This window comes from Sciurus vulgaris, assembly GCF_902686455.1.
Source record: "Sciurus vulgaris genome assembly, chromosome: 1".
Lineage (NCBI taxonomy): Eukaryota > Metazoa > Chordata > Mammalia > Rodentia > Sciuridae > Sciurus > Sciurus vulgaris.
The window spans coordinates 47,294,745-47,309,362 of NC_136461.1; the positions used below are offsets into that span (position 1 = coordinate 47,294,745).

Consider the following 14,618-nt stretch of genomic DNA (forward strand, 5'->3'; position numbering starts at 1 on the left):
CAAGGATACAAAGTAAAATTTACTCTGGGTCCTTCTATAGAAAAACACCACAAACTTACACAACTGTTAGAGGTATTGGTAGTTTAGTGCAAACAAGGAACCTCCAAATTACAGAAGTTGTGCTTTGTTTCAGTAATCCAAAAGGCAGCAGACATGAGATATTAGGAAATGAAAATAGGGTTAATGATGGCAAACAGTCTGCAAAACTCACATTAATTTATTTTTCTCTAAAATAGGGAAACATGCAATTGTCTGGCTTTTCTTCAAAAGAAAAGACTTATTTTTAGATTCCTTGTCTTAAAAGAGGATAGTTAAGATCCAAAATACACGTCTTCCATACTCTCTCTTATGCCTGCAATAAAAATACAACAAGAACAGAAATCAGAATAAGTCAAGACAATAGATTATCCTTACCAAATCCATTATTAAAAGTGCTTCTGAAGCCACTTTCACCTGAAATGGCTCCTGAAATATAAAAAAAAAAAAGGGGGGGAGCATAAAAATAAGAGACTGTGTTCTCCCCAACTCAAATGTCCACCCTTTTCTCCTTTACCTCTCCCACCAAATTCTCACCACTAATCAAAGCTCAATGCAAGCTAGACTTTTTAAGAAAATTACCCTACAAACTCCAGCAGGAAGATATTTCCTCTCATTTTCCATCTGTACCAATCATCTGACCTTAATATATCTCACCTTGTCTGATCTTTTATATACATATTCCTTGTATATACAGAATAAGAAAAAACATTTCTTGTCAGACAGGGGCATTACCTATGGTTAGTCAATGATATATAAATAGTACCTGCTTTTCTTCACTGAAAAAATTACAAGGTATCAGCTGGAAGGGATCAAATGAGCTGAAAAGAAAAAAAATATTCATTTTTAATGTAATCTCAATAAGATTAGGAAAATTATAAAATTATTTACAAATTTGAAAATGTATATCAATAATCTAAACTCGAATTGTCTGAGAAAAATATTAAACTAGAAAAATTTCTTAGGACATTCCATACAACCCTTTTTAAAGAAATCATAAGCAACTTAATTTTCTAATACCCAAAGAGAACAAGATAAACGGTCAAAAATGTTTCCTATACTGAAAGCAGAATTTTTAAAAGTTCCATGAAAGGTAACTAATTTCCTGACGTTAAGACATCAAAGTTTGTGGATGTTTCTCAAAAACACTTCGTCAGTACAGTGTGCCTGCCACAGAGCAAATTCAAAGAATATTTTTAAAATAAATGAGTAACAAATAGTTCTGTTAAAGAAATTAACGTACATAGGAAGTTCTACAATAAGCTCTTATTTTATCATATAAAGAGATTAAAATGGGGAACCTAAGCAAATCTAAATAAAAGCCATGTGTAAACCTGAAGGACGTGTCAAAACTACGTTGACCAGTAAAAAATTTGAGGTTTGAGAAAAAAACTGAAACACATTACAAGTTATTTTAGGCTATGCTCACAGAAAGAAAGATGTTCAAGATGAAAAAGATTTAGACTATTATGTTTCCATTCTACCAAAGAGACTATTAGTATCAAAAGGACATTGTATATTGCTTAATACTGTATCCCAAGGGCCTAGGACAGTGCCTGAAACACAGAAGGCATTAAAAAATATATGTTGAGTAATAAGAACTTTAAATTACCTGAATAAAAAGGAACTCAAGGACAAGACAGATGAGAAAAATAAAAAGAACAGAGGAGAATGTCCCAGAACACTTAAGAACCTTGAATATGGAGCCTCTGTCAATGCTTCTTGATGATTAGAGGACTATAGATTGGCATTGGGCTAAAATATTAGAAAGCAGACATCAGACTTGAGAATTAGATGCTGACTACTGGGAAAACTCTAGAAATGATTTTTAAACAGCTGATTTGTGAGGCTTTACTGCATGAAGGGGTAAATTAATGGGTTTAGGAAAACTGAAGTCATGATAAAGAGATTTTTCATTGATGTGTCTGATAGGAATAACTGGGTAAAACCAGCAGACTACATAAGGTTCAAATTATTTTATATCCAAATTTAAGCCAAGACACATGCTATCATTACTTTTCTGAATAGATGAAGAAATACGGGTTAATTATGGTAATAGATGTATCTGACTGAACAATGATGTCTGACATTTATTTGTATTCCATTTAAACATTTTATGTGGCAATTAACACCAGAAAAGGCAAACTTATTGAAATGTTGATGATTCAGTGGCACAAAGACTAAAATGTGAAAAGTAGATCTGAATTTGAAAAAGTCCTGACACACTGGAATGACTTGAAAATCAAAATAAGCCTTAAGTTTCATAGATTCAGAAATCAAATGTTTGAAAACTCAGTGAAGACGCCTGGCTTACAGATGACTGTATCTTTTTTACGTAGCCTAATATATGTTCTTAACAGTTAAGTTTTAATTTCTACTTCACAAAAGCAATATATAATGGTAGTGAATTATATATTACTAGAAAATATGGGATTCTTTTTTTTTTAATTTTTTTTTTTTTAGTTGTAGATGGACACAATACCTGTATTTATTTATTTTTATGTGGTGCTGAGGATCAAACCCAGTGCCTCACATGTGCTAGGCTAGGTGAGTGCCCTGCCACTGAGCCACAGTCCCAGCCCCAGGAATATGGATTTTTAAGCCTTACTGTCTGGGCTTAAATCCAGCTCCAACACTAAGCATCAGCAAGTTACTAAATTGTCCTTTGTCTCTCAGTTGTTGATTTGTAATATGAGAGTGATAATATTAACTATTGCAGAGGTTATTATAAGGATTAAATGGTTTAATATATGTGAACAGCTTAAAACACTAACCCTGTTAGCTATTAATTATTACTTCATAAATGAGGAGATGAGGTCTATACCAAGGGCATATAACTTCCAAGAAAATAACCTAGTAGCATTCCTGGATATCTTGTTTTAAAAGGGACAGTGATGAAACTATGGTTTATTCAGTGAGGAATCTGTAGGAAGTGAGAGGTCTTCTAGAAAATCAAGGCATTTAACTTACTTGGAGACCCTTAAATTTTACTAATTAGTCTCTCTATATATGTATGTGTGTGTATATATATATATATATATATATATATATATATATGAAGATTGAACCCCGGGGCACTTAACCACTAAACCACATCCCTGGCCTTTTTTACTTTTTATTTTGAGACAGGTTCTTGCTGAATTGCTTATGGCCTTGCTAAGTTACTAAGTCTGGTTCTGAACTTGAGATCTTCCTGACTCAGCCTTCTGAGCTACTGGGATTACAGGCATGCACTACTGCACCAGCCAGTTCATGTGTATTTTGAGAGAACTAGTCACTTCCTGAGGTTACTTGACCATTTCTGGAGGAGTTGAAAGACCGCATGTCAAAAACAAGGTCCTTTTGTAACATGTGTTGGATCCTATGTTCACTCAACCTGAAGGTTAAAAAATTTGATTATCAGTGGAAAAAAAATTCTAAAATTTTATGATTCTTTTAATTAAAAATCTTTTAACTGATCAATCTTAGTGAATAGCATAATGCGGGTATTAGACATTTGCCCATACATTTTCTGTGTGGTAGGTTAAAACAATTACAATTACATAATACTGTACCTTTTTGTTGATCTTGACACTTTTGAAGATTTAACAGGTTTGCCCTTTTCCTCTTCTCTTCTTTTTGCCAACTCTTCAGCAGAGAGATGCTAAAACAAAACACCAGTTGTTATCATATTCCACCAACTACACAGATGGAGAAGTAACAAAACAAGGTCCTTTAAAAACCAAATTCAAGCTTATACAGTATGGCCAGTGACATTAGCTAGCACTCACTCTATTCTCTGTAATGGGAAAGCAGCATACTACAAGAGACTGAACTGTAACTGCCTCTATTTCCAACAGACGCACGTTCAACTTTTGCCCCCCCCCCCACAAAGCTGGGAAATTTTTATTAATCCTTTTTTAAAAAAATGTAACATAAAATTACAACAAATTAAAAAAAAAAAAAGGAACCTGAATTTTAGTAACAATTTGGAACAATCTGCAGAAGTGGCAGCAGCAGGAGAAAAGATTTAATTAGGTTGATTTTCTGTGGTGGATGGTTGTTCACAGTCTCACAGTAATGGAAGCTGCACATTTTTTTCGAAGGGACTGGAGAAGCTGTTGGAGGTTTGCTTCTCCAGGCAGCAAACGACACAAACCAAGGGTCTGGGGATCTTCACACTATCCCAAGATCTGAGTGGGATGTACTTTTGAAGGATGTGCAATGCTCAATCTTAAGTGTGACAAAAACTGACAAGTAGGATGTTTATGTACTCAGGAAGAGCAGCATTATTATCTCCAAGAGATTTTTCATTTTGAATACCTGAGGCACCACCCTCTTGCTGAAAGCACTGGTTCCCCTGTTGAAGCTTGCTAGGGCTTAGAGTGGGTCTGACTCAATTCAAAGCTTCTTTTATTCTCTTAAGAATTTCATGAAGCCTTCTCATCAAGGATACCACACCAGAATTTCCAGGAAGAAACGATTTCTTAATGCATTTTTCCAAATGGAGCAGCATATTGGTATGGGATGTACAAATTCTGACTATTGGTACTAGAAGACTGAATTTCCCAGAAAGTCCAGGTAATAAGTCAACCAGCTCAAACCCTGGAAATTTTAATGAGTGAACTTGACCCAACAGTTATGGACCAGTTCTATATGAAAGATGAAAGATGAAGGATGTCACTCATCAGAGTGGAACTTGTAACCTGATACCAGGTTCTGTCATTGATGCCACATTCGTCAATCCTTTTGAGTATTAATGAATGGAATAAAATCAGATGGAATTTACTGAGTATTCATATCACTCTCATAACCAGAATTTTCTATGTTAGCTTTGAAACAAACTGAAGTCAGATCTCTTATGATGACCTGATCAACAAAGTTGGGAAGTATTCAAACCAGGAAAATCTGTGGACCACCTTGTTCGTTAATCAGAGTTCTAAATGTCCACACAGTACTTTTCTTCACCCCAGAAGATGTTGAAAGTTTTAAAACATCTTGATTCTCAGAGTGCTATGGTTCAATGATTACATTTTGTTTTTACCCAGTTTTGCCAAGAGACAACAGCAACAGCAGAGTTGATATTATTAAGGAAATGAAGAAAAAAAACACACAAAAAAGAACACACATAGAAGATGGTGCCTGTTTTCTAGATTTTGATACTGGGAGCCATGCTTTCCATAACCACCACCCTGTAGCTACAGAAAGCCTAGATATAATGATAGTGTAATCATTGTGAAGTGTATGCATTATTATATAAAGGAGTCAGATATCTTGTGTGAATGCTCTCTTCTGTGTTTAGGTATTCTATTCCACTCTTGCTGTCAAACTGAAGTGCATGTAGAAAAAAACTCTTACTATATGAAACTTTACAACACACTTGTGAAAACACTCAATTTGGTTTATGCACAGTGTATTATTGCTGCAGGTACTGTCCAAAACTTCCCACAGACAAGGACTTCATCCTCATTAGGTGTTGGCATCAGCATAACCATCTGGAACTGTTCTATAAAACTGCTGCCAGAATTTTATATTCAGTTCTTTCACTTTCTAGAACATATTCTCTTCTGTTATTGAAACCAGTTTCTACTTCATATAATGCTTTTTTGCATAGCAATTAAATTTTCTTTTACAAGTCCTTCAGAAAATGATACCAATTACTCATTTTGTATATTATTATTTTAGTAATTATTTCTGTGTTTGTAGTCCTTTGATTTTTTTTTCCCTCAACCTGGTGTCTTCCCTCCAGTTCCATAAATGAGCAATACACTTATACTGTGGTTTTATATGCTAATCTTATGGGGAAATGGGAAAAGTCTCTGGGCTTAATTTTCTTTTAAGGGCATATTAATTTGGCCTCCTTTTTATTGGCAAGGGCTCTTTTGGAAGGTAAATGACAAAATTAAATGCTTCCCACAAAAAATGTTAAGCATCTCCAATGTTTACTGGCAGGGAGGACACATAGTTATAGATTGAGATTAGTGTGTGCTGACTGACTTGTATACCCTAAAGCTAGTGCTGTGCTCTTAATAAATAAGATTAGCTTCTAATGGAGTACCCTGTATTTACGAAACTTGCTAAATAGTGGTATAAAAGGATTTTTATCACTAGTAGATAGTAGGGAGATTTAGCATATAGATTGTCCTAGATTCATTAAGACCTGTCAGCTTGGATCGTCCACTTTAACTTTTACTTTTAGTACCATTGCCACTAATTTCCTTTAATAGTGTACTGTAAAATTTTGGTTCAAAGCAGAATCAGTGGTTGTCCACTTTAAGACTTGAGAAATTCTGTGATTCAGTGATACATACATGTTCAGACTTCATATATTCCTATTATCATCTTCCTTCCACCAAGGTATTCACAGGATCAAATGAATGACTGCCCAGAAGGAAAACTGTCCAGGTTATTCATATATTATTATGTAGGCAGAATGTATGGATAGATTAAAAAGCATTAAAATTCTACAAATATTCAGTGGGAAATGACAATATAGGCTTTCAAGAGTGCGATCTTTTTAGCTTTATTTGCGAATACTGTGGTAGTTAAGCAACTGAGAGAAACAGCAAAAGTGACCACATTTGTGTCTCTTGAACTTCAAATATTTCTTGATAATTTCTGGATTGATGCAGTGAAGCTTTGTTCCTTCCGTAATTATAAACAAAACACATTTTTCAGTGTTACTAAACATAAAATCTACTTGGTTTGAAATCAAGTGGTTGGAACACTGTTTGACTTACATCTCAAGCATGCTGATGATGGAATGTTTCATTGAGGAAGCTTTCAATCACCTTGATCTGTTTGATTCTGTATTGAGCACAGCACCTAATGCTTTGACTTCTCTGTGAGGACCAAGGTGGATTTTGTTTTGGAGCAGTATCCCAGTAGACTGGTCATGTTTGTGGGCCTTAAAATTTTTGGACCAACCCTATGGAATTTGGCATAGGTTTTGTCTTTCCTAACAGAAATATAAGTTCCTTATGGTAAGAAACCATGTATTACTTATTATTAATGCCTATAAGAGTGTTCAAGTGCTAAGGTTGGGGGCAGGAAATGGAAAGGGACAACATTTATCTAGTACCTTATGCATGTCGTCTTAGTGAGTACCTAACAGTAAGACCTTTATATATTTCATCTCATGTATTTCTTACAAAAATCCTTTCAGGGAAGTACTTTTAATCAAGTATCATAAATTAAAAAAACACAAGATTTAGTGAGGTTAAATAGTTGCTCAAGGTAAGAGCCATTGAAACACATTCGTGCATTCCTTCCATTCTATTGTACTGGCTATTTACACAACAAAGTATATATTTAGAACAGGTGTGTGCATGTGTGTACACACAAACACATTCATTGCCTGCATTTTCATTTAAGAATTATTAGAAAAACATTTCAATATTTGTATTTCAATGTGTAACGTTTAGAACAACATTTTAAACATTTTAAATCAGAACATCATTCAATAAGTATTTAATGAAATAGGCATACCAACTCTTTGGCTTGGCATATATTTTTGAGCTAGAAACAAGACATGTACAGAGAGAGAACCGAAGTGCTAAAAATAAGTCAAAACTCCTAACTAACTGCACAACAAAGCTTTCCATTTTTGTGGCTTCCTGAAAACTTCTAGACAAACAAATTAACATGTGACTAAAGATGTCTATGTGTAAACACATGAAACAATTGTAATACATATGACATTAAAATATACAAATGTATATTGACAAAAAGTATCAGGGATAAGCCATGTAAAAGGTCAAAATTACCTCAAATGTTTGTCCTTCTAAGTCCTTCGCATCACACCAGTTTCCCCAGGGATCTCGAACCCTTCGTCTCCTTGTACGCTATGATGAGAATACAATAAAGCAAAAGGTAACCAGATTAACTTGGAGAAATTACTGCACATTAATACACAAAACCAAAACAATAAATATCAAAACTCCATTATCAATTTAAATATTATGATCTCTGATCACCAATGACTCACTAAACTTTATTTATGTTCAGTTGGTACTCTACTTAGAAATACATCAGTAATTGTGAGCTAAAGGTGAAAGCACTGGCAGCAGGTGAGGAGAGTGTGGGCTAAGTGATGAGACAGAGGCATTGTTTAAAAAAAAAAATTAGTGATGATTTTCTGTACTTTACTTGTATTTCTTAATTTTCATTTCCGTTCACCATTTAGAAGCTAAAAACCTAGGATGAAAATATTTTTAAGACCAGAAAGAACCGCCCAGGAATGGCTTCCCTTTGTATTGCAGCTTTAGAAGAGACTATGAAGTTATACAGTGAAAAATTACAGAATTTGACATTACTAATATCCAGTTTTCAAACCTCAACACTGAGACCTTTAAGATGGATCAGCTATGAAAGGGCAGTATGACATATATTTCCAGAAAGAAAACATTCTATCTTAAGAATGAACCTAGGTAGAAGTAGTTTGCAGCCTCAATACTGAGAAAAATAGCACTGAATAATACTTTTTTTTTCCATTTATTTTACCTATTACCAACTTTACCTACTGTCTTATAGGAGACTTTATGGAAAACTTATTTTTAAATCAAGATTCACAAACTTTACATATTATAAAATTCACTGATTCTAAGAATTAAAAAAAAAAAAGGTTATTTCAAAAAGCTGATTCTTAAGGTAAGAATTTTTAAAGACACAAAAATAACAAAATGAAAGAGAAAAATAGAACTGAACTGTAGTTTTTTGTTATTGTTTTTGGTGGTGCTAGGGATTGAGCCCATAGTCTCCTGCATACTAGGCAAGTACTCTACTACTGAGTCAACATCAGTAGCCCCCTGAACTGTGAAATTTAAAAAGACACATTCTAAATCAAAATTAAACAGTCCCAAACCACTTTAACAAAACATTATGGTTTTGCATAATGTTTATCAATGCATTTTAAGGCTTTTATAGTTTGACTCATAAATCACCATGAATTGAACAGAAGCTAAAAAAATATATGTCTAAGGTAAAGTGCAAGAGAAAACATGTGCTTCCACTAAGTGGCCATTTGTTAAGAGTTAGAGAAGTAGGCATACTTTACTAAACTGATAAGGAGTAATGTAGAGGAATTATTAGAAAAATGGTTGTTTACCATAGACTGCAGACGCTGGGCAAGCTGGTATGCTTCTACTGCATCTTTTCTGTCTCTGATTCGTACTTTATCAACTGGTTGTGGTCTATTATATACAGCCTGTTCTATTGGAGTTCAGGAAAGATAAAACAATATATTATTTGGGAAATTCACTCGTTAAAGAGGAAGACACATTTATAAAGACCTTTTTAGCTGAGCACCTATGATTTTTATTCCATAATCATACATTTGATGTATGTACTATGCTGTAGTTCCCAGATAAAAGTAATGCTAATTATTAAAAGGGAATTTCAGTAAAACAGATTTAGGAATCAGTAATCTATTTAATTTTTGATTCCTGAACTTACTTTGCTCACTTTGGCAGTCTAATACAGATCATTTTTCTTTTAATAGCTAAGGAAGCTAAAATGTCTTCATTTTCCTGAAAAGCTGATTTCTAAATATAGGGCTTTGGGGCAAACTGAGCTACTGCAATGAAAAACAGGCCCCCAGACTATAAATTCTCTGCCTATATAAAATGAAATAAAATTACTATGAGTTTTCTGGTGAGTTGTCTCACTTTCACAGATAAAAACAGAATATACTCCTCTTAAATAAACCATGGGTTTTAAAAATCTAGTTATCTTATGCAACTGTGGCTATAAGCTTTCTTCAGAAAGTTTTGTTGTGTCAGCTCAATGAAAGGATGGAATACATTTTGAAATACACATATACCTCAACTTTAAATATTAAAAAAAAAAAAAAAAAAAAAAAACTGGGCAAAAGAACTTTCTTCCATTAAAATATTTTGGCACTTTTAATACATTTAAGGATTGAGGCTCTTAAATTATTTCCTTTATTTAATCATTACTATCATAATGCAGTACAGGTAGAATAACCCTAATCCCAATGCTCAAGGCCAGAAGTACTTTAGATTTCATACTTTTTTCAGATTTTGGAATATCTGCATAGAAATGCTTCCAATGTCTTTAACTTTTAAGCCATGTTGCCTCACCTGTATGTATAAATTTAGGTGAACCATTAATAGACTTTTCGTAAAATTATTTTACTTTTGTGTGACAAAGGACAACATTCTTAAATTATTTCTATTATAGTATTTTTCCTCTAAAATTATACCTTCAGTGTTCATTGTAGATCAAAAGAAACACAGTTTAATCAACAAAAAAAATCTGTTTTACAGCAAAATCTTAATTATTTATCTATTCCATAATGTTATCTCTTTGAATTCTATATACTTAAATCTACTTGAATTCTAATCATCATAGAAATTAATGGGTACTATAAGGATAAAAAAATGTTGAGTAAAAGATGTTGTTGGGTTTTTATTTTTACCACATCCAAAATTGATTGCTCCTATCAACTCGAGGTATGTATGAATCCGTCCAATACAATTAACATCCCCACAGTTCTTCAGGCCAGGACGTACTGAGGTCTTATTTAAGTATTTCGGTTTGCATATCTCCCTAATTAAGAGATGGAAGTACAATTATTTTGGATAAATAAAAACATGAAAAAAGATTTCTGGGGAAAACTTTTATTATATGAAATATCTTAAAATTTTACCCGTCTCAATGTATAAATGTGTATAGCAAATATAATACATAACCCAAGTGTACTTTTTTCTGAAATCTTTAAAAATCTTTAAATGATACAATAATTTACAGGTACCTGTACTATGTGAGCTTTACAAGTACTATTCTTTTCCCAATAAAAAAGTCAATAGATTCCAGTTACCCAGGACCTTTAATTTAGAAGCTTATTTATGTACTGATCCAAATTCAAGTATAAATCTTTAAATAAAAGGGCACTTTGACAATATATTAAAAAGATTTAGTATTAACCCTATCCCCCTTTTTTTTCAGTGCTAGAGAACGAACTAAAGTCTCATACATGCTAGGCAAACATTCTACTACTGAGTTATATCTTCCCCTACACCTTTTCCAATTTTTAACTTAACATATTACTTAACTTCACCTTTTTGTTAGATCTCTTCATTATTAGTTATCTTATATTTATTTTTTTATATTCATTTTTAATAATGAATGCAATAAGTATTATTATTCTTACTCTCAGTGGAAACAGAAATCGATATTATAGGGGATTCCAAAGGAATCAAGATAATCCCCAAACTCCAAACTCCCTTCCCTGAACTTCACAGAATTTATCTTAAATTTGTGTATTTATTTGCATTAAGGTCTATAAAGTAAATAAAACCCAAGGTAAGAGAATGAAGAGTAACAGGCAAAGACATATCTGGGTGGTCAGAAGCCTCTCATTTCCCTATGCAGACCTGAACTGAGATGAGAAAGCAAGATACTCCACGAGCTGGAGGAAAGCAAGATCTAAGACAGAGTGGTCAGGTTCTGAGCCGGAACTGTGCAAATCGTGAGTCAAGACTCCAGACACTGAAATCATTTTCCCCTAGTTGGACCTGGAACAAGTTCCTTGTCCTTTGTAAACCTAATTGTTCTCATATGCAAAATAAGGACAAAGATGTCAAGAGGACTACAGAGGACTTAAATATAATGCCTGGCATTTGGTAGAAATTCAGTAACTATATTGGTTACTGCTTTAATAAAAAATCCTGTAAGCAGGGAGGGAGACAATTAAATCTATTTTATGGAAAGGATTTATCTAAAACAAATTTGACAGACTTCTTTTTATTTTGAAAACATTAAGTCTTCCTTTTTTTTTTTTTAGCACCACCTCCAGTCACTAACCAAAATTTCAGTTCTGCTGAAAACAATTCATTTAGCTTACACACTGTACTGCTAAATTACCATATTTAAACAGCATTACCAATTGGTTTCAAGAACTAAGGTAAATGACTTAGCAAACTATTGTCATATCATTTATATATCTACATAATTATTCTGCCTTACTTAGAATCCAAAATTCAAAGTAACTATTTGATTAAACTAATATTAATTATATATTGATCATTCGTATAGACATTTGAGGTAATTATTGTTCTGAAGTCCTTCAATTTTGGTTATCCATCCTCTTACTTCCAAAAAACAAAGGTAGAGACCAACAGAAAACTAATTTCATTGGTCTTTTAAAATATAAGGGCAGAAATGTAGCTCAGTGGTAGAATGCTTGCTTAGTATGGAGCCCTGGATTCAATCCCTAATACTACAAAAATAATTCAATAAGTAAATTCACTTAAAAAAATAGTGTCAATTAGGTAATGTAGAATAACAAAAAGAGTGATTTAGAGTTAAGACTTGCACTGACATCTTTCCTAGTCACTGATTGGTTATGTAATCAAAGACAAGCCCCTTAATGCTCTCCTGATCTCAGAATTGTTCTCTATCAAGTAAGATTATACCATCTGTCTGTTTCAAAGTATTACTCTGATGAAATCAAATGAAATGATGTAGGAAAGCTTTCTGTAAATGCAAAGCACCACATAAATGCCAGGAGTTATTCTTCAAAGTATTCTTTACTATGATAGCAATCTTATCCAGAAGTTGTACTTTTAACACTTTAACCAATGGAAGATAATCATGAGGCAAGAACAAGAACAAAAATCCTCCTGTTGGAATATGTCTGTCTTTACAAGCCAAAAAATGTAATACTGTCTGAGTAAAATGAAGCTATCTGATTCAAGTTATGTGTTTTCTTTTGAAAACATTCCCAGGTTACAGCAGAAAATTACTGCAATAGGATGGAAAACCCTGATAAAATGGAAGAGAAAAACAAGGGACACAGCCAAATCCCCACCCAAGGAACCTAATTGGGGTGCTCTCTGTGAAGCTGGCCCTACACAATTCAGTGTTCTTGAAACAATAATAGTAATTTTGAATATTTAGTGATGACTTAACTGATAAGCCACTAACAAAAATTCAAAAAGGTTTTCAGTATTTAGGCTAATAAGATGATAAGTATTTGGCTTGTTCCCTATTCCACATTAAGTAATTCAATTAAAATATACTGACAATTTAGAAGGTAACTCCATATGTTGTTAGAAAATTCCTGTATCCAAAATGAAGGTGGATGAAGAAAGCTTACCTTTTTATGTCACAAGTTCAAGCTGGAAACATTTAGGACTGCTATTTAGGAGAACAGTTTTATGCTATCTAGCTACATTTAATGACACTATATTCCTCTGTCATCTAATTTTTCCTTCTTTATACTCAAGGTACATAAGATTTCTGGAAAGAAATTCTCTATGTACATCTTCCCAACACTGTACCAAGAAGTTGCTTCTTAAAGGAATCATCAGTCCCTTTCTTTCCAGGCTCCAACACTATGAAGAATAGATGGGTCATGAGAGCCATAGGTTACAGTGTTTAGCAATGCTTTTAAAAAGATTCACTATGAGAAATATTCAGTCTTGCCTCCTGAAATGATAACACATGTGAAAACTTTTGGATCACTAGCACAATTTTCAATTCTACATAGGTCTAACTAAAATACTTCACAGAGTATCAGGTTTTCAAAGCAGCATCTAAAATGTAATTCTTACCACTGATCCAAAATGTAATTTCTAATTTTCAAATAGCGTTCTGGTGTTTTAGCTTGGCGCCCCTCAAAAAACTCAGGAATTGCTTGTTTTTCTTCTTCCTGTATGACATTTCTATCTATTTCTACTTCTTGTTCTGGTGGCTTAAGCTCTTCTTCCTCATGGTTTTCCTCTGCCATTTGGCAAGAATGAAAAAGCGTATCATTATTACTAAAATCTTTCTGAATTTCACAAGGCTCTGGAAAAGCACACTGCCTGGCATCATCTATTCCATTTCCACCTTGCTTGTCACAATTTTTAATCAGTTCATTGCATTTCTGATCATTTATGTCAACTGAGTTATTGTCAATGTTGCTCTGTTTTTTGGTCCACAATGTAATTTCTGAGCTTGAAAGTGTTTTCATCTCTTCTTGTTTTCTATTCTGAAGATATTCCCTGGAAGAATGACAAAAGGGAACTTCCTGGCTTCTGACTTCTTGACTGAATTCATGTGTTTTATTATTAGGAATGTCTAATGAGGTACCACTGCTACAATTCTTATGTGATGTCTGAGAAGCCCACTCATCCAACTCATCTGTGATGTCTACTTCTTCGTCATCAGATAACTTTTCAATTTTTACAGCATTCAGGTTGGGATCAGCACGTCCCCTTAAAAAGGACTGTGTCCATGCCTTTGTCCCTTTATCTTCAGTTTTAACCTGATGATCACTGCTGCTCTTCTGATTTGGTGGTTCTTTCTCCGGACTCCACTTTACCTTATTAAAAATCAGAGTAAGACACTCATATTAAGGTTTTAAAATTTAATCAACTGATACAATAAATAAGATATAATATTATTAAACTTCATACATGTTAATGGTACATTAGACCTTCCCTGTGCTTCTCCTTAATGGGTTTAAAGTTGCTTTTTAAATATAAAACATCACCATTTTAAATTCCCATATACAACTCATGATCTGGTACTTTTAAAATAATCATGATCTATATAGAACTACCACTTATTTATTTTCCCATATTAAGTTTAAAATA

General features: G+C 33.4%; 1 protein-coding gene and 1 pseudogene across 6 annotated transcripts in view; one reads left to right on the forward strand and one right to left on the reverse strand.

Moving 5' to 3' along the window:
• The window catches only part of LOC306638554 (deubiquitinase MYSM1-like), a 41,139-nt gene that overhangs the window by 12,739 nt on the left and 13,782 nt on the right, over positions 1-14,618 (reverse strand). For all 5 annotated transcript variants that reach the window (XR_013757493.1, XM_079101777.1, XM_079101776.1 and 2 more), the window contains 7 exons: positions 13,593-14,344; positions 10,454-10,584; positions 9,122-9,225; positions 7,782-7,859; positions 3,591-3,679; positions 803-857; positions 415-465 (listed from right to left, as the gene is read on the reverse strand). Coding sequence is in view for 4 of the 5 variants with exons in the window: in XM_079101777.1 (XP_078957903.1) it covers positions 415-465; positions 803-857; positions 3,591-3,679; positions 7,782-7,859; positions 9,122-9,225; positions 10,454-10,584; positions 13,593-14,344 (1,260 nt within the window). In the remaining variant the exon portion in view is untranslated. The remainder of the gene's footprint in view (positions 1-414; positions 466-802; positions 858-3,590; positions 3,680-7,781; positions 7,860-9,121; positions 9,226-10,453; positions 10,585-13,592; positions 14,345-14,618) is intronic.
• Positions 4,096-5,097, forward strand: LOC306638736 (S-adenosylmethionine decarboxylase proenzyme-like; annotated as a pseudogene). The gene has a single exon. The product of its transcript is annotated as an S-adenosylmethionine decarboxylase proenzyme-like (transcript).